A 24,481-nucleotide genomic window follows, 5' to 3' on the forward strand; every position below is an offset into this window, starting at 1 on the left:
ACCAGGCCAGGCAACCTGGCTGGCTGGCCTGACTGACCTTCTTCAGCTCTATCTTCCAGACACCAGTAGCAATTTTCAGGATAAATTAAAAAATAGTTAAATAGTTATGTACAAAACTGTTTCACACACTCTGAGTTAAGTATGTTTAGGCAACACCTTGCACTACTAGGAGAAAAAAGCCCACAAAAACACTGTGCTACTTGTAACACTGCAAAAAGAAACCCTAAGAAATAAGGGGATTTGTAGCTGTTTTGACTGTCACTTCAGCTATTTTGATAACTGCTTAATTCTGGTTGTCATTTGCATCAAGCAGAGTTTAGTAGGATGAAAAACACAACTAGAAAAAGAAAAAATAACGGAAAGTCTATTTTGAACATTGACTGATACTGTATTTTAAAATACTGAACTTACTAGCTTGTAACATATAATTTATAAGCATGCCATCTGCAAAACCCACTGTTTGTGAACTCTGACATTTATGCGCAGTATATGTAATATCCTTCTGTATGGATTTAAATCTTCATAACCCCTGAGACTTAGGCAGACTATTTACTAAAATCCAAAAATACCTTTAAAAAATCTTTAAAAGTGCAGTTTTTAATAAAGAAAGACTGCCTCCTCCTTCCCCCAATTTCCTTTCCCTTGGTTTCTGTGCTACACAGAGTGCTACTCTAGTGCAGACAGAGAGGGAAAATTCTTTCTAGTTAGAGGATTATTTAGGGATATTCCACCTTAAAGAGAGACTGTGGAGCGTGTAACTTAAACAGCAAAGTCTGCATTCCTGCCGTGCAATACATTCATTCATAATGAATGGTACTGGGGTCTCTCCTGGGAGAACTGCACAAGCCCTGAGTTAATCTGGTGAAAACGTACAAACATTTTCAGTCAATAGCATTGACTACGGTTATTGTTCACCAAGGTGGATTAAACCCAAGAAAGCCCTTTAAGGAACTCAGCACAAACCTGCTTCATGGCTCTGGACCTCAGTTTCTTCAGTGGTTTGCTTCTCCTCTGGGCTGTTATCACCTATCAGGGAAACGACCAAAAAAATGACTTATGGTATATTATTTCATTGGTAACAGCAGGAGCATTATTAATTGTAACAAATGCAGCATAAACTGTTAATTTATAGCAAGGGCCCGTGATAAAAGGGAGAGAGCTAAAAGGTAAACTGAAGAACTGCAAACAGCCACATTTAAAATAATCACATTTCAAGCTGCAGAAGAGAGAGTTAGACTGAAGAGTTTACCTCAGTAGACAGACAGAATTGGTCCTTAACACTGGAAATGCCTGTATACCAAATAAAAATATTTCCTTAAACACTGTCTACAGCAGATAAAATTGTTAGTTGATCTTACTGTATTTATTTTATAAAGACTTTTTTCTGGGATTCTTTTCCTCCAGCGTCATTTCCATGAGACCCTTCAGGTGGCTGTGTTTTAGACTTGCAGAGCCTCTCTTAAGAGCTATGTAAGGTGAGACTAGGAAGTGGAGAATTGCCTGAAACTTATTTTAAAGCAAAAGTCTCAAAGCCACTTAAAGTATTAAAATGCATCACAAATGACTACAAAAGAGAAAGCAAAATAAACCAAGGCGAGATTGCTAGGATTTAATGTGTGGCATTTTTTCCCCCTTTTTTATTCACATTCATTCCCAATTTTCTCCACTTCTGCATTCACATTAATTATCCATTTTCTTCCCTCCAGCTCCCCTTCTGAAGGCAGTTACCAAACAGCGAATTACCACTGAGAAAAGCATACGCTGGTGAAAGTCTATAGACGTAGGATCAAACCTTCTTAACCTGTGCTTGGCTCAATTAGAAAAGAATCAAGCAATCTGTCTTTTCCACAGTCAAGAGCTCTCTTTTAGCTTCATAAAAATCCTAGCGGTTGCGGCACAGCACGCAGCGCTGCCCGCAGCGCTGCTCCCCCCGTGCCGGCACGGCGAGGTGGTCGGCGTGCTCCTTGCGGGGCACCAGCCCTCCCGAGGCAGCTGAGGAAGCGAGTGCGGTGCAGACGCACTGGCAGGAGGGAAATTCAGTCCCCAGCCTGTGAACGGCTTGATAACCATGCCCTTTTTTTTTTTTTTTTTTTTTTTTTTTTCTGTGATCTCTTCTGGCTCCTGGATTTTTCTGATTACAACTTCCGTGGAGTAACGCAGTGAAAGCGCCACCACCTTACTCAGCGCATCAGGGCCGTCGGGGAGAAGAGCGGGAGCACAAATGCAATTAGGGGGAGGCAGGAGGAAGCAAGCAAGCAAGCTCGTGCTTTTTGGAAGCCAACGGGCACCTTCTGGCAGCCCACTGGATTTAGCTCATATTTAAAGACGGAGGCATGTTGCTCTGCTCGTTCTGGTAGGCAATACATCTCGGCATCCAGCAGATGGGACTAGCGGAGAAGCATTTGCCGGCTGACCTTGCACAGAGCTACTGCCTCGGGTGCCAGAGGAGCCCAGCGTTACACCCCACCTGCAGCCGGGCCGGCTGGCGGCCGTCGGCAGGGACTCGAGCCTCTTGGCTGCTTTGTAACTCTCTGAACTGATCTTAACCAGCCTTAACGGACAGCTACTGATAGCGATTTCTTTGCACGTTAGTGAGTCTAAACTAGAGAAAAATCACATTACACGGATGACCAAAATGATTTGATAAAATCAGCTGGGCTTTTTTTCAAATTTTCTTTTAATCATTCTGCCCGTCCACAAACATCAGGAGGATGGTGCATGAGGACTGCACACAAAACAGAAAGTTAGCTAGACCAGAAGGTACATTTTCCTTTCTCCCTCCACCTTTCTTTCTAAAACCTGGGGTTTGGCCATTGCAAGCTTTGCAGCAAATTGTTAACAAATAAGGAACAAATTCTCTGTTGCACCGGCACGTGTCCCACTGGGAGCAAGTTGTCTGGCTCAGGAGCTGTGGTAAGGAATTGTCCGTTATGGACACTACCCTAACACAACGGCGGAAGGATACTTCAAAAGTCTTTACTATTAAGTCAGATCCAGAGAGAATAGTGCTTCACTGTTACATAAGCAGTGCCAAACCCTAAAGAATTTCATCACAGCCAAAGGCAAAATGTTTCGCTTCACACAGATGGACTTTATATTCCGAAAAAGCAGGTCAGGTGCAAACAGTAACTACCGATACATCACTGAAAATCATTTAAGCAGTTATCTGACTCCATTCACCACACAAAACTACATGCTAGATGACACTTGTTTCTACACTCATTAAAACAAGTATGAATAAACCATAAGTTACTTGGCTAAAATCAGATATTTGGAGGATTCATATTTATTCCCAAGGAATTCCATCTCTTGTAAAGTCACTTTCTCAGGCCAAACCGATGTTAAAAAAGCAGGTTTAAAGGGCACTTTGTGCCTACAGAGTGGCTTTGGTAGAACTAGGGAACATTAAAAAATTAGTAGAATGAAGAAACACTAAAAAATTAAGAGTGGACAAGCGATGCTCAAGTAAATGACTTCCAGAAGTAAGGACTAAGCTTTGTCTGGCACAATGAGTCTCTTCATCTCAGGAGAAAGGGGGAAGGTGAGTACGAATACACTGACAAGAAAGTAAACTAGAGGATGCTACAGTGACTAATCTCTGCACGTCTGACAAACACTTTTTTTTTCCATTTGCTAAAACCATTCTAATGAGCCTCTCACTAAGTGTCTTCTACTGATGAAGAGCCTGTTTGTAATTATTGTCTCCATTGGAGCTGGATGCAGAGCAAATGGAAGGGCTTTAAGTAGCACATGTTCAAGGCAAAGAGCTGAAAATACATTTTAAAGAGTAGCAGGCCATCTCTTCTCCATATTTTTATTCACCCCTGCTCTCCTCTTCTCCAGTCAGAAAAGCCAGACCCAGCACATTTCCCTTGATTCTTCCTCATGACATTATTAGTTATAAAAATGTCTTTTTCTCTAGATGGCGTCTGCAGTATCTCCCATCCTTCTCTTTACACTATTGCAGTAGTTTGCAATTGCATTTCCTCTAGGTGAAAACTGTCCTCGCAGTATCTATTTTGCCATTATACTAGTAATTGAACAACAATCTGTCACTCACTCCAGAGGAGACAGAAAATGTGGTGTATGACATGTTGTGTCATTTTAGGCCAGCAAATGTAAATGATTTTGAGCCATATCAAAAGACAAATGGGAACACCTGTTTCTTCTTTCCGGTATGGCAATCAGCTGAAAAACCAGGAGTTTGAGAGTTACAGTAGCATGATACAAACAAAATAAGCACATCAGTCACTAAAATACATACTTTTGGCCATTTTGCTTTCCTTTGCCAAACTGACTACTGCCCGGTAGGAGCTTGCTCTCCTTTCTCACTCTTTTGCTTTGGGACCAGTAAGGAAACTCCCCAAAATGATTTATTCCCTCATTTATATTCAGCAGTACACCAGTGATCAATCAGCACCCTCAGCAAGCTGGCAAAGCAAGCGGCACTTCTAACCAGCGTAGAAAACCAGATACTCTGCCAGCGTCTGCCCACTCTCTGTTAAGGAGAGGTATTTAGCATGCACAGTCCTATGGCAGCTGCAGTAGCAGCCCCCAAACGAAGCAGCTGATACAATAAATAATAAGCCAGCAGTCAGAGGGGTGAGGAATGACACAAAAACCAAAGGAAAGTCCAGGGGACAATCTCTCGACTGCAACGCCAGAGCAGGTTCTTGCATTCTTCCTGTCTCCTCTGCAAGGGCCCAGGAGCACGTAGAGTTTTGCATCTTTTACTGCTCCTGCTACAAGTGTGGCAAGTCACAAATATTAACAGTCTGCCAGGCACTTGGCTCCTCCTGTTGCAGAGCTGAACAAGGGCCAGATTTTCATACACATAAGCCTCTTGAGAAGCACCTCTCTTCATAAGTAGTCAGAGATGTACTTAGGAGAGCTGAGGGTAAAGCCAATGTGTCAAAAACTAATGCAAAAAGACATTTCCCAGGAAGAAGAAGATTTGTAGATAACATTTTTAGTCAAAGAAAGAAATTCTACCTAACCAACACAAAATGGTCTGCTTTTACCCTCCAACATAACTGTTATGAAAATAGTTTCTGTTGCTGAGAAAGTGTTATGTATGTTATGTATAGGGTGGAAACAAACAGCCAGAGCAAGAGTCTTTCAAACAACCTACTTCTTCCTGGAGCAGAAGTAAATGATACAGAAGGCCATCGCTTGAGGGTCATGTCTTGGTTGCCATTCGTGTGTTATCTGTGTAGGTAGCACCTCCCTGAACATGAGGTTTCACCCTGTTACGTCCCGCCATGGCCCCTGCTACATAGGCACCCACTGGTCCTCCCTGGGAGCCAGCAGCTGCATGCATCTCCCTCGGTCTGGCATGGGGACATCGTTCACAGCTGGACCACGCTTTTCGGAAGAAGGCAAATGCCAACCAAGATAAGAGATTCCACAGTTTTGAACCTTCTTTTTAAGAGCACAAAAATAGTGCCATGGCAATCATATTAACGATGTGAAGGTCCTTCTAGGACAACAGGGAAACTAATTAATGAGAAAATTAAAAATATAGCCCTTGATCTTACAGCTGTTACATTCTGCACACATGAGTAGATATGCTGACTTCAGTGGAACTCCTAATACAAAAGAAAAAAGCACATGTCTCCCTGTACATACACTCAAGATCATATTGCCTGCAAGCATTTTCATATTATTCCAGTGGCAAAATGGTATCAGACATAAAACAAAAGTACATACAAACAAAGGCCATTATTGTAGAACTACTAATGCATTAAAATTAATCATTAGGGTGGTGGCCTGAAGTTACCAAACATTTGCAGTTTGAACTTCAATTTCTTTTAATTAAATTATGATTTAGGTCAGTTTTAATCACTTGTTGTGTATAACCCCTTTGGGGTAAACTTTAAGAGGGGATAGTAAAGAATTATCTGCCGTAATTGTTTAATGGGGTTATGAGACTTGTTCCCTCCTTGCTGTTTCAACAATTTACCTCACTGCAGCAGATCTGAACGCACTGCTATCAATGCACGCAGCACAGCTAAGTAGTCACCTAATAAATAACAGGTTTTTGTTGTCATGCAGCATTTTGTCAAGAATTGTTGGCGACTGTGGGAAAAGAATGAGAAAACTATAGCTCTTGGGGATTATGTAAGAGTTTAAAAATGACACTATTGTATCTCACCTATTTAAGTTCTGAGAAATACAGGAGTCTAATCTGAAGCCCACTGAAGTCTATAGGAGGGTTCCCCTTGCCTCACTCCTCTGTGGACCAGAAGAGCTTCATTTGGAAATACCTCTCCTAGCTCGGGAAGTGCCAGGGTATAAAGAGTGGGCCAAGAGCTATGCCATCCAAGCAGGTGCTTCGAAGACAGAGGCACTCACATTTGCCCCAACTCACTTCATCCATAACATCGCTGAGAAGGTTGTGCTAGGCTGTTTTTTCGCTGGATATAATTCTTCTATGTGACATATAGTTTGACTCAGATTTTGCAATACAGGTGCCTGGCATGAGACTTCTAAATTTGATTGCAAAAGATGCTGATCATTGCTATTTCTGACTACCTGCAACTGTGACTGTTCAGAACAAATGAAAACAGCCATCTCCTGTTTGGCACGCAGCGCTTGAGCTCTCCAAAACATTTAGAATATGGACCTCAGATCCTAAACACTCTACATATCCTGAACACCATGCACTGTACATATATAGGATAATTTGTATTTTTATGCAAAAAATACACACAGTGCTGCACAGGTTATCACTGTTATCACAGTACATAAAATTGGACAGACGCTGCTCAAGTGATTTGATGCATGTTGAAGAGTAACCCTTGGTAGAGCTCAGAGCAGAAATGAGGAGTCCTGATTCCTAGCCCAATAGCCACTCCTATCTAAGAGAGAGAGAAAGAGAGCGAGCTCAGATGTGAATGGATATAGTATAATCATAAATTTTCTCTTTACTATATCAATTTACTCTTAATTCATGTTTTTTTGTGTGACTGATAGACGAGGTAACCGCACACTGCTAAGGCCTACAGCACAGCTTCTTTTCCAAACCACTGTCAAAATAAAACGTAAGAGCTAGTTCAATCCTTTGCATACAGTTCATGAAATCACACGGTGCTGGAATGTAACAAAGCAAAGAACTGGGCAGAGAAGCAATACAGGAGCTCACACTTGTTGAAAACAGCATGATGTGCTTAAGAAAACCCCCAACCATTCCACATGAACCAAAACACGCACGCTACTATTTCACATTAACATTTCAGAATTAAGGGACTAACCCTGTCTTCTGCCCTGGACCTGAACAATCACGATGGTTTACTTTTATTCACATAATGGCTAGAAATGAGAAATGAATGCCTCGACAGATGAATTCCCCACAGGTACGCTGATTTGGCATTGTATAATTCTTCCCTGACAACATTGCATTAGTCACTTTAGTAACTCAGTATTTTGCACCTTAGCTCATCTCAGCAGAAAGAAAATCAGCTCTGAAGTAGAGTGTGAAAACAGGAATTGCAACTGTTTGCCTAGTACAGTTTGCATATATATACATAGAGCTTCCAGAAGAATCACCAAACAGATAAATGGCCAAAGCAACAAGCGCGGGTGTAGGGTGTAACTTCCGGAGGCCAAAGCGAGCCATTGTGTGACAGCTGTGTGGCAATTTAATGAAACTGTAGTAGCCACTTCAACAAAGTAAATAATCTTGTAAGAAGGGTTTGCTTGGAGAGCAAATCCAAATAAAAACAGAGATAAGGTCCTGGCTTTCCCCTGACTAAGTGGGTTGTGATCACCTGATATTCTGAGAGCTGCAATCAGTCAGGACAGATGGCAGGCTTCAAAATAAAAGCGAAGAAAGGAACTATCAGCCAAAGCAGATAGGGGTTAATAGCATCTCTTTAAATATAACCAACCTACACTAAGGTGAAACAGACATGTTTGATGCACAGTCTTCCCAGAGAACTTCTTCTCTAGTACTTTATCTTAATTTAGAAGTTTATTTAAGGATTTGGATTGGTGGTAAAAAGAATGCAGTAACTTCTAAGCTATCTTAATAAGTAGCACTTTTAAGGCCTAATAAGTGGATGTGTGTTTTTGAAGTATAATTATGTGTCCTGATGTCCATTTTTAGCATATCAGGAGTGGAGCAGAAATCTATTGAACAATATTACTGCCCTGTGGGATGCTACGGAGAGATGCAGCTACAATTTCTCAAGTGGCAAAAGAATCATTTGCTGTAAACTGAGGAACATTTTAAAACTTAATCAGAAGTTAAATCTCATTAATATTAATCCTTATTTTAAAGAAAGAGAAAATCATCTCTGCACAGCATTAGAAGGCCTTTAAAAAGAGGCTTTGAACATCACTGTAGAATCCCAACACACAACAGCTGCTACATGTACTTTAAGGCCCTCAGTTCAGCAAGCCACAAAAACCTCAAATCCTTCCACAGGACTTCAGTTCCCTTGCTTGGGCTACCTATAGGGTAGGGTAAGTTATTCACAGTCAAACAGCTAACCACAGCCATAAACCTTCTGCTATGGCAGTTACCACAATGACTCACTGTTAAGAGCCCCACTCCTGGAGCAGGAGCCAAAGCCCAGAGCTGCATATCCAAACTTCCCCTGTACCACAGAGGAAGAGCTTAACACCACAAAAATCTGCATGCACAAGGAAGTGTCTGAACATCCATCTTTCTTTGAAGTACAGGTGTAACAGGCAAATCTGCAAGCAGGTACTTTACTTCCCCTTGGGAAACTGAATGTAGAACTTCCTTGTGAGGACAAACAAGCTTTGAATGAACAGAGCAGGGCTCAGCTTTCTCAAGCCACAGCCAGCAGGCCTGGCCAGATTTATCCAAGGGGAGCACAAAAACCGGAAGACACTAGTGGGAAGACACGGGTTCAGTATCTACCCTCACCCCAAGGGAGAGCTAAGCCCACCTCCGAGGAAAGGGGCACCAGCCACAGTGCTGTGGACTATTGTGGGTGTGCACACTGCATCTCCCTCTACGATTCTAGGGAGAAGCTGCAAAGGTGCAAAATTCATGCTATGTGAGGAGGAAGCCTTACTCTAATCTTGCAATGAAGGTCTAAATGAGGCTCAGTTTCCAGTCAGAAGACTACGCACTTTCTGTCACTGGACAAAATCTTTCTAGGAAAAGGGATGAGAAGCTGGGTTGCTTCTCAGTGAGTTTCTTACCTAATCACCATGATCTGCTGAACCAAAGAGTTATCAAGGTAAGATGCAATTCCATTTCATCTCATTTCTACTGCATACTCAAATGAAAAGACTGACACCTCTTGTCAACAGAGCAGTGCTGATTCTGAGTGAGAGAAGAGCTTGCTGATGAGCCTAAATTCCTGCCATTGCTGAATAACATTTCAGACATTTGATACTGTCCTTGAAAGTTAAGAGGTCTGTAGTGCGATGACCCCGTCAGGCAACAGAACCAGCTCTACCAACTATTTCAAAGGTGATTTCTGTTCACTTTGAACTTTCTGGCTTGACTTATCCATCAAACCGTTCTCCTTCCCACCAGGTGAACAGAAAACAGACAAAGTTCATCCAGGATGCACAGTTCCAACAAACTATCTCCTAACGTACACTAGGCCCCATAACGTGATCTCATGTGACCAAGAACCTATCAATCTATCAAGAATAATAACTATTTTGCGTGAAGCTTATGAGTCAGAGCAAGACAACTTGCAGAGCTCCAGTTATGTCTTCAAATCCCTTGACTGAAGGCAGTCAGGATTCAAGAAGGCACAGAAACAGCTTCTGCTACATGAATTGATTATCTTCTCCTGGAGGAAGAGAAAGATCAGGCATTTCTGCTGCTGTACTAGCTCTCTTTGAGATAATATTGATCACCTGCAGACCATGGTGGGAATAGACAAGGCAGCTCTTCAACAGGCTCTGTTTTATACCTTTCTGAGAAATCAAAAAAAGAAGACAAGGTCCAACAGGTTTGCCTCGCTTCACATCAAGAAAATCTATTGCACACTCCTCAGTGTTCAGGATGTACAGAAAGACATTTGGGAAAGTAACAAAGAAAAATAAGGAATATCTATAATTTTGTTTCATTAGCCTCTTTTAAATCATTTAATTTAGCTTGGTAGTGATAAGTGGGATGAGAACACTCAACCTGCAACATACGTGCTAGCTTGTAGCTATTACACTGTGACAAGTGCTGTTTTGTCTATGTAATTACTTCAGCGTTGTGTTATAAAGCTCTTGAAGTAAGACATGCTAAGTTTTGTTTAGTGTCAAAGACACATTTCTCACCTCAGACGTTATAATCACATAGTTTCTAAGCGCACCTGACTGAGGAGAAAGCCAAAATTATCACTGTCTGATTTTATCCCCGAGGGCCAAAGGGTGTCGGGGGGGGGGAAGAATTACAGTGCATGCCTGTACATTTAAAATTTTAAATACTGCAGGGATCCTGGAAGTAAAGAATTTTTCTCCATCTATCCTATCTACCCACTTCCACAGACAATAACCCACATTATAGTGAAAACCTCTGAACACAACAACTGTCAAGAAAATCTGCTATGCAGTTCACGCTTGTTTTTCTCTATCAATGGCCTGAATGCAGAAAACAATGTATCTAGTAGCTTAATAACAGAGACCATTAATACTTTAGAGGTTCAGTATAAAATTGTTTTCATTTGCATGTCAAGTGTTTATTTTAGCTTACTGCAAAACAAACTCCTCACATACAGCCACTTACTTGACTTTCCTTGATTGCAGAGAAAGTAATAATGAAGGAACCTGCTTTCCACCCTCTTCTGTGGAGACTTTTACAGGCACCAAAAAGATATTGTTCCATTACCTCCAATCAACGAACTAGGTTGGCATGCGGTAGCAAAATATTACAGCAGAAATATTACTGAACATAGTGGAACAGTTTTTACAGGCCACCACAAAGGGCATGTGTTTGAGGGTAGCAGGGGGCTGCGAAAAGAGCAAGCTGTATTCCCATCTTCAGTCGAAAAAGACACCGAGAATTAAGTAGAGGGGAAAAAATCTGGTTCTTCCTGTGCCTCAGCATATACTTGTTAAATATTTTATTTCTAGTCATGGTGGGCACCAAGGGGAAAATAATATCGTGCATTAAATGTAAGTATCTTTGGGCTTGCTTTCATTGCTAAAAGCTCCTTTTCTTTCTTTTTTTCTTTTTCTTTTTCTTTTTCTTTCTTTTTTTTTTTTAACTTAGGGTAACTAAAGCATGTGAACTATCCAGAGGTTAAAATGCAGTGAAGACAAAGCACTTCAGTTTTACCATGAGGTAAATTCAACAAAGTTGACCTCAGGCAGAGCTTGGCTTTACTGAGTTTTATTTGAGACTGCTTATATGCATTAGCTACTCTGAAGTTAAAAAAAAAAGAGAGAGAGAGAGAAAGAAAGAAAAAGAAAAGAAAAAGAAAGAAAGGAAAAAAAAGGCAGTTTCTTGGAAATAAAGACAAACCTCTATCTAAATAAAAATATTCAGTTCTGGTTCAAGTCACTTATTGACAGCTTTCCTAATCTTCAGGGCTTACCATTAAAAGTTCTGCTAATTAGGCAGAAACCGAAGCCTAGCTAATAATGAGAACAATAGAAACGAAATTCTGTTCTCAGACAAATGTGTGCAAATCCATTTACTCAAATGGAAATGACTCACAGGTGTGTTACATTAGAATCCGGCCACTCTGCGGCTTTATGGGAGTTCAGTATCTGGAGCCTCGCTGCTTGATTCCTCTTCAAAACGGAGGCGGAGGTAATTCTGCCGAAACGTGATCCAGTCCGCTTCCCCAACCCCCCACAGCAAACACTTTAATTACCTTTTTTTCCATTGCAACCACCCTCCAATCTAAATTTAGATTTTCCATCCGAAACATTATAGGCCTGATTTCCGCCTAAGGAGAAGCAAGCTCCGCCACCGGCTAGATTAAATTCATAAATGATTATGTGTTACGGGCCTCAACTCCGCGTCAGCAAAATCTGCGGTACAGCATCAAATTTGAGGCATCCAGGCATTTTACAATTGCGAGGTAATGCAGTCATCCTATTGCCATGCTACTCCCTTCGCCCTTCCCGTGCATCTGCTTGCGCTCCACAAAGTGAGCTGTAGGTCAGCGGGAAGCCTTGTGAGGAATAGTAAACTAGGTGACTGTATCTAATAAACCATAGAAATATGGAATATCAGCTCTTTTTCCAAAAGGAAGGAAAAACCTGGAGTTTCACAACACTTTTTTTCCCCCGGTACAATGAAGGCTTTTAGTCATGTTCCAAATAAAAGTATATCTTAAAAACTATCACTGTTTGCCCTATTTAGGAACAGGGAAAATGATCCCACTGGACGTCGCCTGCCTACAGATCAGCATGTGGTTTGTCATCATGGAATTCTGTAATCTAAACACAAAATTGGTATTTTAATTTCAGCTGGGTTTAGTGCAGCATTAAAGGAAAGAAGACTAGTCAGGATGAGATTTCTTGAGTCTCCCCACACCTTGCAGGCGATGACAGCTATTGCTTTAAGTACTTGCCATTAACAACCAGTCACAATGTTAGTGACAGGATGTTACTAGCAGTTACTTAATGTGATATATGTTAACATTTTTCTGCTCTTTATGACTCTCACTATACCCCAGCCAGAATATTTTAGGAGCTGAATGCATAGCACCAGGTCAAAACAATGAGGCTCACAGAGGAACTGGTTGAGGTGCAGACTGAGACATGTCATTTTAGGAACATTAGGTGAAAAAGCATCCACAATAAGGAGGTGAACTGGATTAAAGATTAAGGCTCATCCTCTTAACTATTTCACACAAGGGGAATTCTCCCTCATTTGGGCATTTTGCTCTTCCACACAGACAAGATCAACATGAAAATCTGCACTGTGAATATTAGTCTTTGTTGTTAACATCTTCTAACAACTCTCCCAATGAGATACACGTTATTAAAAGGCACTTTATTCCTATTTTAGAAGTCTGTGGACTGCACTACTTCTGCACGCATGGACTAGCCACCCTGCAAAGACTCAAGTACAGGAAAGCACTCTTTTCAGAACAAACTGGAAGTCTAATATTAAGCAGCTTTAATTTTCAACCACGGATAGATGTGACATGCTGCATAAGACCTGGAGCCATAAAGATCATAACTGAAGTGGAAACGCACACAGTAAAGTTTTCTCATAGAAGAGTAAAGTAAGGATTTTATTGTCCTATGTATTGCTTTGGGTGGTTGATTTACTCGATCAGTTTAACTAACCAAACAGACTATGACCCGAGCACTGCACAACATACATCACATTTTATATTATTAATTACACAAAGTCAGAACAGGTTATAAATAACATAGGAACATTTTTCCATTTTACATCAGCAATAATCAGTAGCCTGTAACACAAAAATAACATTTCTAATTCTGAATCTAACTTGAGGGGAAATATACTTTAGAATTACAGTCTCATATCTAGTCCAAAAGATACTTTTCAAGTTTGTACAAATAATACTCTTAAATGAAATATGCTATGCTGCCTTTCTTAAGAATTCAGAGTGAACATCCTCCCTCCTCCAAAATGAAAAACAAATTAATGGCTTTGAAAAGATGCCAAACCACCTACCTTCAGCATTATTCTGAGGGTCCTCGGGCTGCTCTGCTTTGCACTCTGTGGGAGACGGGGGTTGGCCTTTTTGCTCCAATCCTTCTTTAAGCATAAAAATGTATTAAATGTATTATTTTCAAATTGTATCATCATATCAAATATTACTATGTATGATAGGGCAACCACAAGCACATTTTATCTCAGCACTTCATTCAATGCCTGATGTCTACCTTCATATCACAAAAATTCATTACAGCATCATTTGCTAGAAAATGATCATCATAGTTATCTTTCAGTTTGGGTTGGGCTTAGTACCTAACTTTCATATGACAGCAGTGAAAAAAGCTCATTCTAAATCAACCTACCTCTTCAAGATATCTTAATTTCTTCAGAAAAAAAAATATTTTAATTTGTAGTTTTTAAATGAGTATATATTATACTGTCTTGGAGAAATAATCTGAATAAAATGAATTTTCTTCTCAGCTCAATTCTTCATTCAAAATTACAATATATTAAGAAAGGAATATTGACAGAAATCAGTAATAAAATGAGTAGGAGGGAAGAAATTTTGATAATGAATTAAAGTTACAGAAATGAAAGCATTATAAAGTAGAAATGTTCAGGTTTGAAAAATATTCCAACTTTTTAGCCAGAAAACAACAGGCAGATGGAGGCAAAAGACACTCAGTTAAGTCAAAGAATAACTGAGTCTAGTAAAATTTAAGAACACCCTTATTCATAGGAATTTAATTACAGTATTTAAAATCAGTTGGCTAAACTTTAAAAATTATGAAGGGTTTACATAACATTTTCAAAGCAACTTGTCATGTCAGGGACCTTAACATAAGGCACCAAATTATTTGTTTGCTGAGCTAGACCTCAAGGCACAAATTGATATCAGACGCAACCTGTTAGTAGAAAAGGGAGGTTGAATTGGAAATTCATCATAAAAAGGCATTTTTAAATTAAGACATTTAACGAAAACACACTTCAACAAAATATATCTGGAAGTAAAAACCCATAGTACAGGTCTGCCTAGGATGCCCCTCAGTCTAACACTGGTGGTAACCATAAAGCCCTCTTTCGATATCATGAAAGAGGAATAAGAAATTCAAATGGCACAAAAAAACTGCCTACAATTTGTGGGAGATGGAAACTGGAGGGATGGCTGTGAGGTGGGGAGGCTGATGCTCAAGTTCATGCACTAATGCTAATGTAAGCTTGGACAAAACTACATAGTAATAACTAGAAAAAGACTCCCAATTTTAAACTGAAACATACAGGAGACCTCAAATATTTGTAACCAGGAAACTTAGGAAGGGATATGACCTTGCTCCATTTAGCCCCACTGCCATGGCATAGTGTTACCTCAAATTGTCATGGCTAATTGGCAACTGGAAAAAAAAAGTCTACGTACATATTGTAAATGGCTTATGTGTTTTGAAAACTCCTCTCTCTCCATAAATACCCCACAAAATCACCTGTTCTGGACATCTGTGGGTATGTAAGCCACACTCAGGAATTAGATGCCCAGTTCTCATAAACTACTTAGCTCTGCTAAGAGCTGAAGGCACTAACCTTCAATATCCATCTCCTTCTCTTCTACAACTACCTGTATCGGGAAACAAAAAGCTAAAAGATTCCAAACACTAGGTCAGAAACAAATAAATAAGCATATGAAAAAGGAATTGGTGGTGTCAAGAAGAGTATCATACTCTTTCAAGAGACAAAAAAAGGAGTGAATCCTGGGCTTCACAAAGAGCCCAGAAAACTCAGAAATGCTCTCTGCCTGTCCTCCTGGGAAACTGCTTACTGCTTTGTGCTTTAATCTTAAAATAAGAGACTCTGGATTTGGAAACTGGCAAGAATTTACAGGAGGCAACAGCTTAAAAGGTCAAGAAACATTCCAAAATGGAGATCTCTGAAGAGTAATTAAATTAAATTTTACCTCTTTCATTTTAGGGAACAAACACTGCATTTCACTCAACAAAAGCCAAAAGAATATTGTTCCTAAAAATGTCTTCTAGCATAGAATTTCTATTTCATTACAGAATTCCATGTAGTTCAGAGCAGGAAGGGCTCTTATTGTTTAGTAAATAATTGATTTACTGCAAAACAGACATGCTTTGAATTTTGGCTTGGTATCAGGAAATAGATTTTTCCTACAGCATGCAACATTAGAACATACTCATGTCATCACATTTGTTCATCTGAATTTGAAATTCAAATACAATATTTTGAGGAAAATAAGAGTTTTCAAGTGCTAAGATCAATTTTTTTCTGGCCTGGTGAGCATGCAAAACTAACCATAAGAGATGCAGTGGGAGAAAAGAAAGTTTTTTTTTTTTACAAAAAAAAAAAAAAAAAAAAAAAAGAAGACACAGTTTGTCAGCAATTCAAAGGGGTTACTCAAGAGTAATGGTGATGTTCAGGAAGAATTTCAATACAAATGACAGAAATCCTGAAAATAACCAAGCTTTTAAAGATTGATTCCTGCTAACACTGCCTATCCATTTAAAAAGTAACTTGAATATTTAGTATGGACCATATTGAATGTATGGCCTCTTTGGTTCTAATGACACTCGCACTGTCTGCTATTTTCCCTATTTTGAGTGACAATGAATCACTTCAGGAGATGAATCAATAGGAGAGTTTCAATCACCACTCACCCCTCTGATGATGAATTCTATCATCTAACCAATCTGTGAGGCTTTCTCTAGTCCCACAAGTCAAATGTCAACCAAGTTTAAGTGTAAGTGTCCAGCCAAGTCTTTCAGGAATATCTGAATACATTAGATAATATAGCCAACATCTTAACTGACAGCACAAAGACCGAGAGGGAGGGGGCTTACATTCAGAGAGGTCAGAACTGTTACTATCTCAAAGGAAATTGTCTTTTGGCACTCTACGGAGAACTTCAAAATGTTCACAAAAGGATGTAGAGGCACCGTCCCAAGAGAATAAGATTTCAATCACAATTTCATTGCTTTTTAGCAGATTTCCCTTATTCCAGAGAAAGACAGGGATTTTCACAGGCTTCAAAATAATGTCTTTTTATTATGGCCAAGACACAACTCTTAACCCTTTCTGTTCTACAACAGTACGTACATGTCTTTCAGAACAGTTAGCCAAATATTATAGGAACACCACTTGCAAATCTGTTTCAATTCTAGACAGGAGTCTCAACTGATTATATTCAAACCTTTTCTAATTGTGACCACCTGTACAAAAAGGTTTCTGAGCCATAAGATTGTGAGAAATTACTCCTATTTATAGGCTAATTCACATGGGCAACAAGCCACTTCAATCTTACAGCATATCTCAAAGCATGCTATTCCCCAAATCCCTCACAACTTCCAGGTCTCACTGGTTAAAAGCACCTCCCATTTTCCTCTCACTGAAAGAAAAACTCTCCCTCCAAAATGAAGTGTGCAAGTATAAGAGTGTGTACATAGTGGAATGCACAAAGAAATAATATATTTATTAAGCCTCATTTGTAACAGGGCTCCTACTATTTGTCTGAATAAGACCTCTTGTCCTGCTGTCCTAGCTGGCTGCTGCTTCTGAAGCAACAAATAAGTGGTCATGTAGGATGCTTAGGACGGATACAGGATAACAGAGCATTTACTATGACTATTAGATGGGAAACAAAAGACAGCAGTGGAGCAACCTGCATGCAGATGGGGTCAGAAGGCTTTGCTGCCACGGAGGGATTAAGCTGAACAGGTTGAGGAGAAATACAGATTCAGAATTGAGACACTTTTCTGGGTGTTTATTCTTTTTGTTGTTGTTCTTGAATAGTAAGTGAATTAATTTATGTCAGTGCATAACAATTTAGTATTATTGTGTAGGAATCTGGACTATACTGCTTATAATAGCACATGCTTCCACAATTTCCAGATGCAATCACTGCAATTGGGCACACAATTATGGCAGTATTATGGGTTATTTTGCATGCTTCTGTGTGTGGATGTGTGAATCTATGGGTGTGAAAGCCAAGTCCACCAGAAGTTAAAGTTTAGAATAATCTCCCCTTAATGGAGCTCAAAACATTAAGCATCATCACTCTGCAGTGTTAAATCACTGAAGTTAAAGGTAGAGAGGACTACTAGGTCATTTGGTCCTTCCCTTTGCTGTTGTAGAACAGCATTCATAAAAGAAATCTGAGATGTAAAAACTGCAAAAGTCTGTACTTGCTATTACTATATCTGCCCTTTTGACTCAAGCCAGTCTAACAGCAAACTATGAAATACTGTAACAGGCTCTTTGAATTAAACAGCATGGTTATGTTAGCAGCAGCTACAAGATAAAACATCCAGAATAACAAACAGATGACTTAAAATTCCATGAGTTAAATGCCATTAAAGGAGTGGTATTGGATATGTGTACTTAATAAGACTGATATTTTTTAATTATTTTTCTTTTTTAGTATATCAAATATATGCAGTGACATTATGTGATTAACTCATTAACATGATCATTCATGCTTGTTGATTTTATCATATTAATGTAGTAGATATTAATGGAGAGTATCTGGTTGACAGGCAATTAAGATATTCTTTTATTTATTTTTAAGAGAAATCATAGAAAGGAAGGCCTTTTTGAAAATAATAAGATATTTGCGCTTCAGGGTGGTAGAAACACAAGACAGAGATTACTCTTTTAATGTGTCCATCCCTCAATAAAATGCACATTTGACCATATGGTAGTCCTTACTCTAGGCTAATTCTCTAGATGTTCCCAAGGCCAAATCTGGTGTGTACTGAAGTCAATAGACATATTTCCACTGACTTCAGCTGATGCCAGGATCACTTTCTTTTTCTGCTAACTCTTGCCACCAGGTTTTAATTAGGACTGATTCTGTAGCCTCTATCTCATTCTATTACACTCCTGAAACCGAAACTGGCACAGACCCAACCAGACTCCATCACACTTGACTCTCTGCACTTCTCCATGTTTCCTGTTGGTTAGCTGTTGGCCCTTCACAAACACCTAGCCAGCAGGAAGCAGCAGGCACAGGAACTTAAGTGAAATTTAGAATAGTTGAATCTCCCAAAGTGGAGGGACATGTGCACTCCAGCAACCCAATATTCTTTTTCCTTTTTTTTCTTTTTTCTCCCCAGAGGGATTAGAGAAATAACCCCAAAGCAAACTTTGACTACATGTTGGATATGAATAGCTCACCTATCCCAGACCATTAATATTAGTGCCAACTGCTGATTCCATCTGCTGGAATCACAGCCAATGAAGTCAAATGGAATGAAGAATAATTACTCAATTAATATCTTGAAGTTGTGACTAAAGGTTGCTACTCTATTTTTCTCTCCTAACAATTAAAAGTAGATATTCTTCAGATGGATAACTATCTTAGTATAAAAATGAAAACTCCCCTCAGTGCAGAGATGTACATATTTGTAGCTTTCCTGCAAATGCAGCTGACAATCATTAAAAAGTTCCTGCCCAAAGAGGTCCAAAGGGCTTAACTCACTGACACTGGAGTAGATACATAAAAGATATTTCACTTTGGCCATACAGGTACTGATTGCTGCTAATCAGTCCACTGATTCCCAAAGTATCTCCAGAAAATAAAGAAACAGCCAATAGATGCTGTTGAAGTTCATAGCACCCTACAGGCAAACCTCTGAGAGAAGCTATGATATCATCTTTATCATACACACCAAAAGCAGATAGGCAGTGAAAATACCTTCCTCAAATGACTTAATACAGTGCTAATTTCCCAGAGCAGCTATGTAGCTTCACCTAGATTAATGAAGCTGTGAAGGATACAAGGCCAGAAAGAAGTGACTGGCTATTAAGCAGAAATATACTTCCTTTGAATTCTAATTTAAATTTCCCTAAAAAAATCAATGCAATTTACATAATCTCAATAAAAGCAACAAGACAAAAGAAACAAAAACAATTGAATTTATAAAAATATACATGCCATGATAACTGTAAAAAATGAAATTGGAAATATTAGAAGAATACTGCAGATTCTACTGTGTCTTCAGCAAATGCTTGCCATATAATGGCAGTCTTCATTTTTCTACTTTTAAGTTACAGGTACAACTATATCAATCACATTAATCACACTGAAATTTCTAAGCTCCTGTCCTTCAATAATCTTGACACCAAAAAATTTTGTACTTACATGTAATGAAATCAACAGGCCAGAACAGCCAAGAATATGCTAATGCATCAGTTAACTACCTGTATATATCCATGTTTGCACACCTAAGCATATACATCATTATTCAAGAATTTCACAGGCTAGTTAACTGGTTGCACAAATCACCATAATCTGTTTGTCTTTGGGATAATCTTACTAATTTAACCAGCCAACATACTGCTTCAAAAGCTTTTACTGCTCTTTGCTGGCTGGCGTATCTCTGCCTTCTTCCACACGGCTCTCATCTGATCTCATGGTCAGTAGTGGGGCCCATATTGTTCAGTACCTTCAATAACTGGTGTGATGAGACTGAATGTACCCTCAGAAAATCTGCAGATGATACTCAATTATGGGAGGCAGTTTACATGCTGAACAGAGGAGTTTCAGTGCAGAGGGAACTAAGAACTGAGAAACTGGAAGACTGGGCCAGCAGAAACCTCATGAAGTTCAACAAGGGGAACTGCTGACTTCTGTCTCTGGGGTAGAATAATCCTATGCATCAATTGATACAGGTTGGGAACTAACTGGTTGAGCAGCTGCCCTCCTGAAAACATTTTAGAGATCACAAGGGATACCACATTGAGTAAAAGGTAGCACTGCAACAAGAAAACTACATACAGGCAGTTTTAGGTGAAGTGTAGCCAGCAAGTTGAGGCAAGTTTTTATTCCCCTCTACTCAACACTAGTGAAGTTGTATAAGAATATCATGTCCAGTTTTCCCCTGTCCTGTTCAGGAAGAATGTTCAGAAACTGGAGAGGGCCCAATCAAGGCCTATCAAGATAAGTCAAGGGCATAGGGAACATGACCTTCAAGAAGAAGTTGAGTAAGCTCAACTGGTTTCATCTGGTGAAGGGAATCCTGAAATAAGAGTAGACTACAAGTACTAAGAGAGGAGTCACAAAGATGATGGAGCAAAACTCTTCTCCATAGTGGCAGATGATACAACATGGGGCACAAGCCACAAGTAACTCAGGAGGTTTAGACTAGGTATTAGAAAGCCTTCTTCACTTTACCAGTAGTGCAACACAAAAAAAAGGTACCCAGGGAGACTGCGAGTTGTCCCTCCTTGTAGGTTTTCAAGACTCAATAAGAAAGAGCTACAGCTGGTCTAGTCTAATGTTAGTGACAGACCTTCTTCAAGAAGGAGCATAGAGGAGGAACCAGAGACCCCATCCAGCCAACACTTCTATGACTCTGTGTCATCACATCTAATTCTTGTTCTTTTCTTTTCTGTGCTCCTCAGGCTTTTTTTCCCTCATACCTCAATTCCATCCACCTATTTCAGGACTAGCTCTAAATGTTAACAAATGTAAACAGCAAACTAGGAGAACTAGGAAAAAAAGCTTTCTGAAATACTGTCCAACGAAGTTCAATATATTTAAGAGCTTGTTAGAAAGTTTTGCTCATGTATTTATTGCACACAAATCACAGTCACTAATCACAATCACAAATGACTCAAGAATTACTGTAGTCACACCTTTTTAAAGACAAAGACACTGTAGAATTTTAATTACTTCCCATTCATGTTCAAGCTAGTTATTAATAAAAAGCAACTGAATACCACTCAGGGCTCGTAACAGATGATGACATTAAAAAGTTAGTCTTAGACATTTTTACCTTGTACCTTTTACTGTCAGAAATAGTTTTCCCCATGTTATACTAAAAACCAGATATGACTGTGGTAACTGTTGGCAACGAATGACTGGCACTGCTCATTACAACCTAGGCAATTAGTTTTAAGAACTCTGTCAGTTTGGTTGCTGCTTAGCAGAAGCAATATGTTTTAGCATAAAATATTATTTACTCACCTGTCTCCTCACTCATCTCAGTCTCTTCTTCATTATCATCATCTGTCAAAAAAAAAACAATGAAAGAAAATGATTCATAGGAACAGCAGGAAACATCTAAAATATAATATTCCATGCTTCAGATTGCTCATATCTTAGGTTGCCTCCTCTCACTTAACATCTTAAAGTGAGATGTGGAAATGGGTGGGAGAAGAAGGATTTGATATTAGAGGAAATGCAGGGAATAAACACAAGGAACAAAGTTCTGTCCTGACGTGCATAAAAGGAAATTGCATAGTCTTTTATAACATAATTTTTCTATTTTAAGTATGAAATGGATCCTGGTTTAGTTGTTAAGGTTCAGGGTCCTTTGTGTCCTGGTAACAGCCAGCAATTTTGAGAGTAGACATAGTTATTCAGAAAAATTATACCAAAGTTACCATAAATTTGCCAGAGAGGATCTAGGTTTAAGTACAAACTTGGGGTAGCCAAATATCGAAGGCTTGCAGTTATTAAGACAATGTATCAAGAAAGCAGATTCCTTTTGTAAAAAGTTATATTTTGGTAGCAAATGAATTTCGTACTATAAACTGTTTTGATGAAAAAAACGTTTAGCCCTAATTAACATCTTGGTCATTCAGCATACCAGAGCTTTAATCATCTATTGGTGAACTCATTGATTACACAAGCTTCTGACAACTATGTTCCTAATTCATAGACATGAGTATAAATGGATTTGGGCATGTGCGATCTCTGCAGCCAGCCTACAAGTTTTGCTTCAAGTATAACACCTTTCAAACATGGGTTTGTGTACATTGTAACCACCACTTGTACACAAAGGAGTTTTGTAGTATCATGATCAACTGTACTGGAAAATTTAGGTCCCAATCTACAGGATCAGCCCTTAACACTGTAAAACTCCATGGAGACGCAGATGCTGTGATACATGCTATGAGGACTGATGCCCTGCTTTCATCAAGATTTAGAGCCTGAAACATTTTTTTTTAAGTGGAGTAAGAGGCCTTCACCGGGATTTATGTTTGCATTCCAGCTACTAGCACTAAAAACACGCGAATTTTCATGGGGACTTGTGACAAAACAGAAGATGGATATATACCTCTCCTCCTCCTCCTCCTATCACATTCGAACGTGGTCTGGAGAGCAGAAGTTTCAGAAGTCACTAATGATAGTAACTTACATTTCTTTTGAATACACTTCAGTCCTGCGCAAAGCATTCCGATCAAATTGCACATTTTACTTCCTTTCTCCTTACTCTGCAAAAAATTGCTTTGGGATTCAATAAGGCACATCAACCCCTACAGTACAAACATGAATTTGAATATAGAAGCTTTAAGGAGTATGGACAAGCATCTTTTGAGAAAAAGGAATGAAAAATCTTGTTGAAACCAATGGGAACTGGGCCGCCGACTTCAAAAGAGCCAAGCTTTTTGACCAGAGTCCTGAAATTTTTCAACAAATCACTCAGAAAGTATTTGGTTAATGTAGAACTTATTAATTACTCAGTTTCCAATAACACGTTCTTTCCATGAAAGCATTTATAATGAAACCAGTATGATAAAATTTCAAATTAATCTAAGACTTCACACTAAATCAGCATAATATAATATCTTAACATACATACATCACCTGATCTTCTGTGGAATTTCTTAATTATAGTTCAGTAAGTGACTTGGAATATGAAATTCCCAAAGCAACAGAATAGCTTCTAAGCTGGTGATAATGGACACAGACAAGAAATCTGATGTTATTAAAAAGTAGTGAAGTCATTATGCAGTATAATTATGAAGTGGCAAATACTGCTTTTGTGAACTAATTGTGAATTAAGGGCTGTTTTTCTGGGAAAAGGAACTTAAGTCTTGCTGAAAGGCAGTGAACTCCTTACATCACTTTTGCAAACAGGGATTGAGCTCCTAACTGTTTCTGTGACATGATCTCTAGGTCATTTTTGAAAATTCTACCCCAGACTGTATCTGAGTTTTGTTTTGGCACACAGCACTCCTCAGTCATTTCATGTGTCTATAACTCTTGTTCTCACACCATTAATGCACCTAGTGGAAGTGCTTCCCTGTCAAATGTAAAGCAGTCTCTTTCAGTGACCTTGGTGGGGCTGGCTGGAGTGATAAACACCATGTTTAGTTGTCAGAGCTCTATGCCAAAACCAATTATTTTAGATAAAAAAATAGTATTTTAGAAATCTATAGCCAAAGCACATTTATTTTCCCACAAAATGAATGACACTAAAGGTAGTTTCTTGGTTACTCGCTGTGAAGAAGTAAAAGCAAGTAAAAATATCTTTTCCTGAAGCTCTACATGCTTAGTCTAAGGGGAAACCAATGCCAAGATTGCTATAAATTAAATCTGTAATACCTACATTTATTTTCCATGTTCCCCATGCATGTTCTTACCCTTTTACATGAAGCTTTCTAGAGGTTTGCTTGGGTTAAATATACTTATCACAGACTCTGCCAATCACAAAGCAAAATTGAATAAAACTGCAAGAAAAGCCCAAGAGTGAATCTCTTGTGATGCCAGTAACATTTCTTTAAAGATATAGCGTCAGCACTAGTTGCCCAAACTTACACACTTGACAGCCCACAGGTGAGGTCCTGCATAACTCTTCCCATTACTCAAGACCTCTTGAAAAATTCATTGAATAGGAAAGCATGTTCTAGTGCATGTGTGGGTGCATGCACATGTGTGTGCCCATTCTTGGCTATTCCTATGCCTGGGAAAGCAGAACAGGAATCTGCCACATGGATTCCCCATTAAAACCCTGGATTTGGGGAGCTCTATGCAAGAAGACCTTCTGGAAGAAGAATGCTGGACTTTGCAGCCTGGAGCAAGAGGACAACTGATGGCAGACTCTCTGGAAGGGTTAACATACCTTCAAAAAAACTCCCATTATTATTTAGAAAGCCTGGGATACAAGGAAG

The 24,481-nt window shown here is 39.2% G+C and overlaps 1 protein-coding gene across 2 annotated transcripts in view; it reads right to left on the reverse strand.

The window, feature by feature from the left end:
* The window catches only part of MACROD2 (mono-ADP ribosylhydrolase 2), an 879,171-nt gene that overhangs the window by 52,719 nt on the left and 801,971 nt on the right, over positions 1 to 24,481 (reverse strand). Inside the window, exons 10-12 of one of the 2 annotated variants that reach the window (XM_062571756.1) lie at positions 21,549 to 21,590; positions 13,589 to 13,669; positions 964 to 1,026 (exon numbers count right to left, since the gene is read on the reverse strand). In XM_062571756.1, the coding sequence (XP_062427740.1) occupies positions 964 to 1,026; positions 13,589 to 13,669; positions 21,549 to 21,590 (186 nt within the window). Of the gene's footprint in view, positions 1 to 963; positions 1,027 to 13,588; positions 13,673 to 21,548; positions 21,591 to 24,481 lie in introns of both variants that reach the window. The other variant, XM_062571754.1, reaches the window with a different exon arrangement.

The sequence above is a fragment of the Rhea pennata genome, chromosome 3, assembly GCF_028389875.1.
Source record: "Rhea pennata isolate bPtePen1 chromosome 3, bPtePen1.pri, whole genome shotgun sequence".
Taxonomy (NCBI): domain Eukaryota; kingdom Metazoa; phylum Chordata; class Aves; order Rheiformes; family Rheidae; genus Rhea; species Rhea pennata.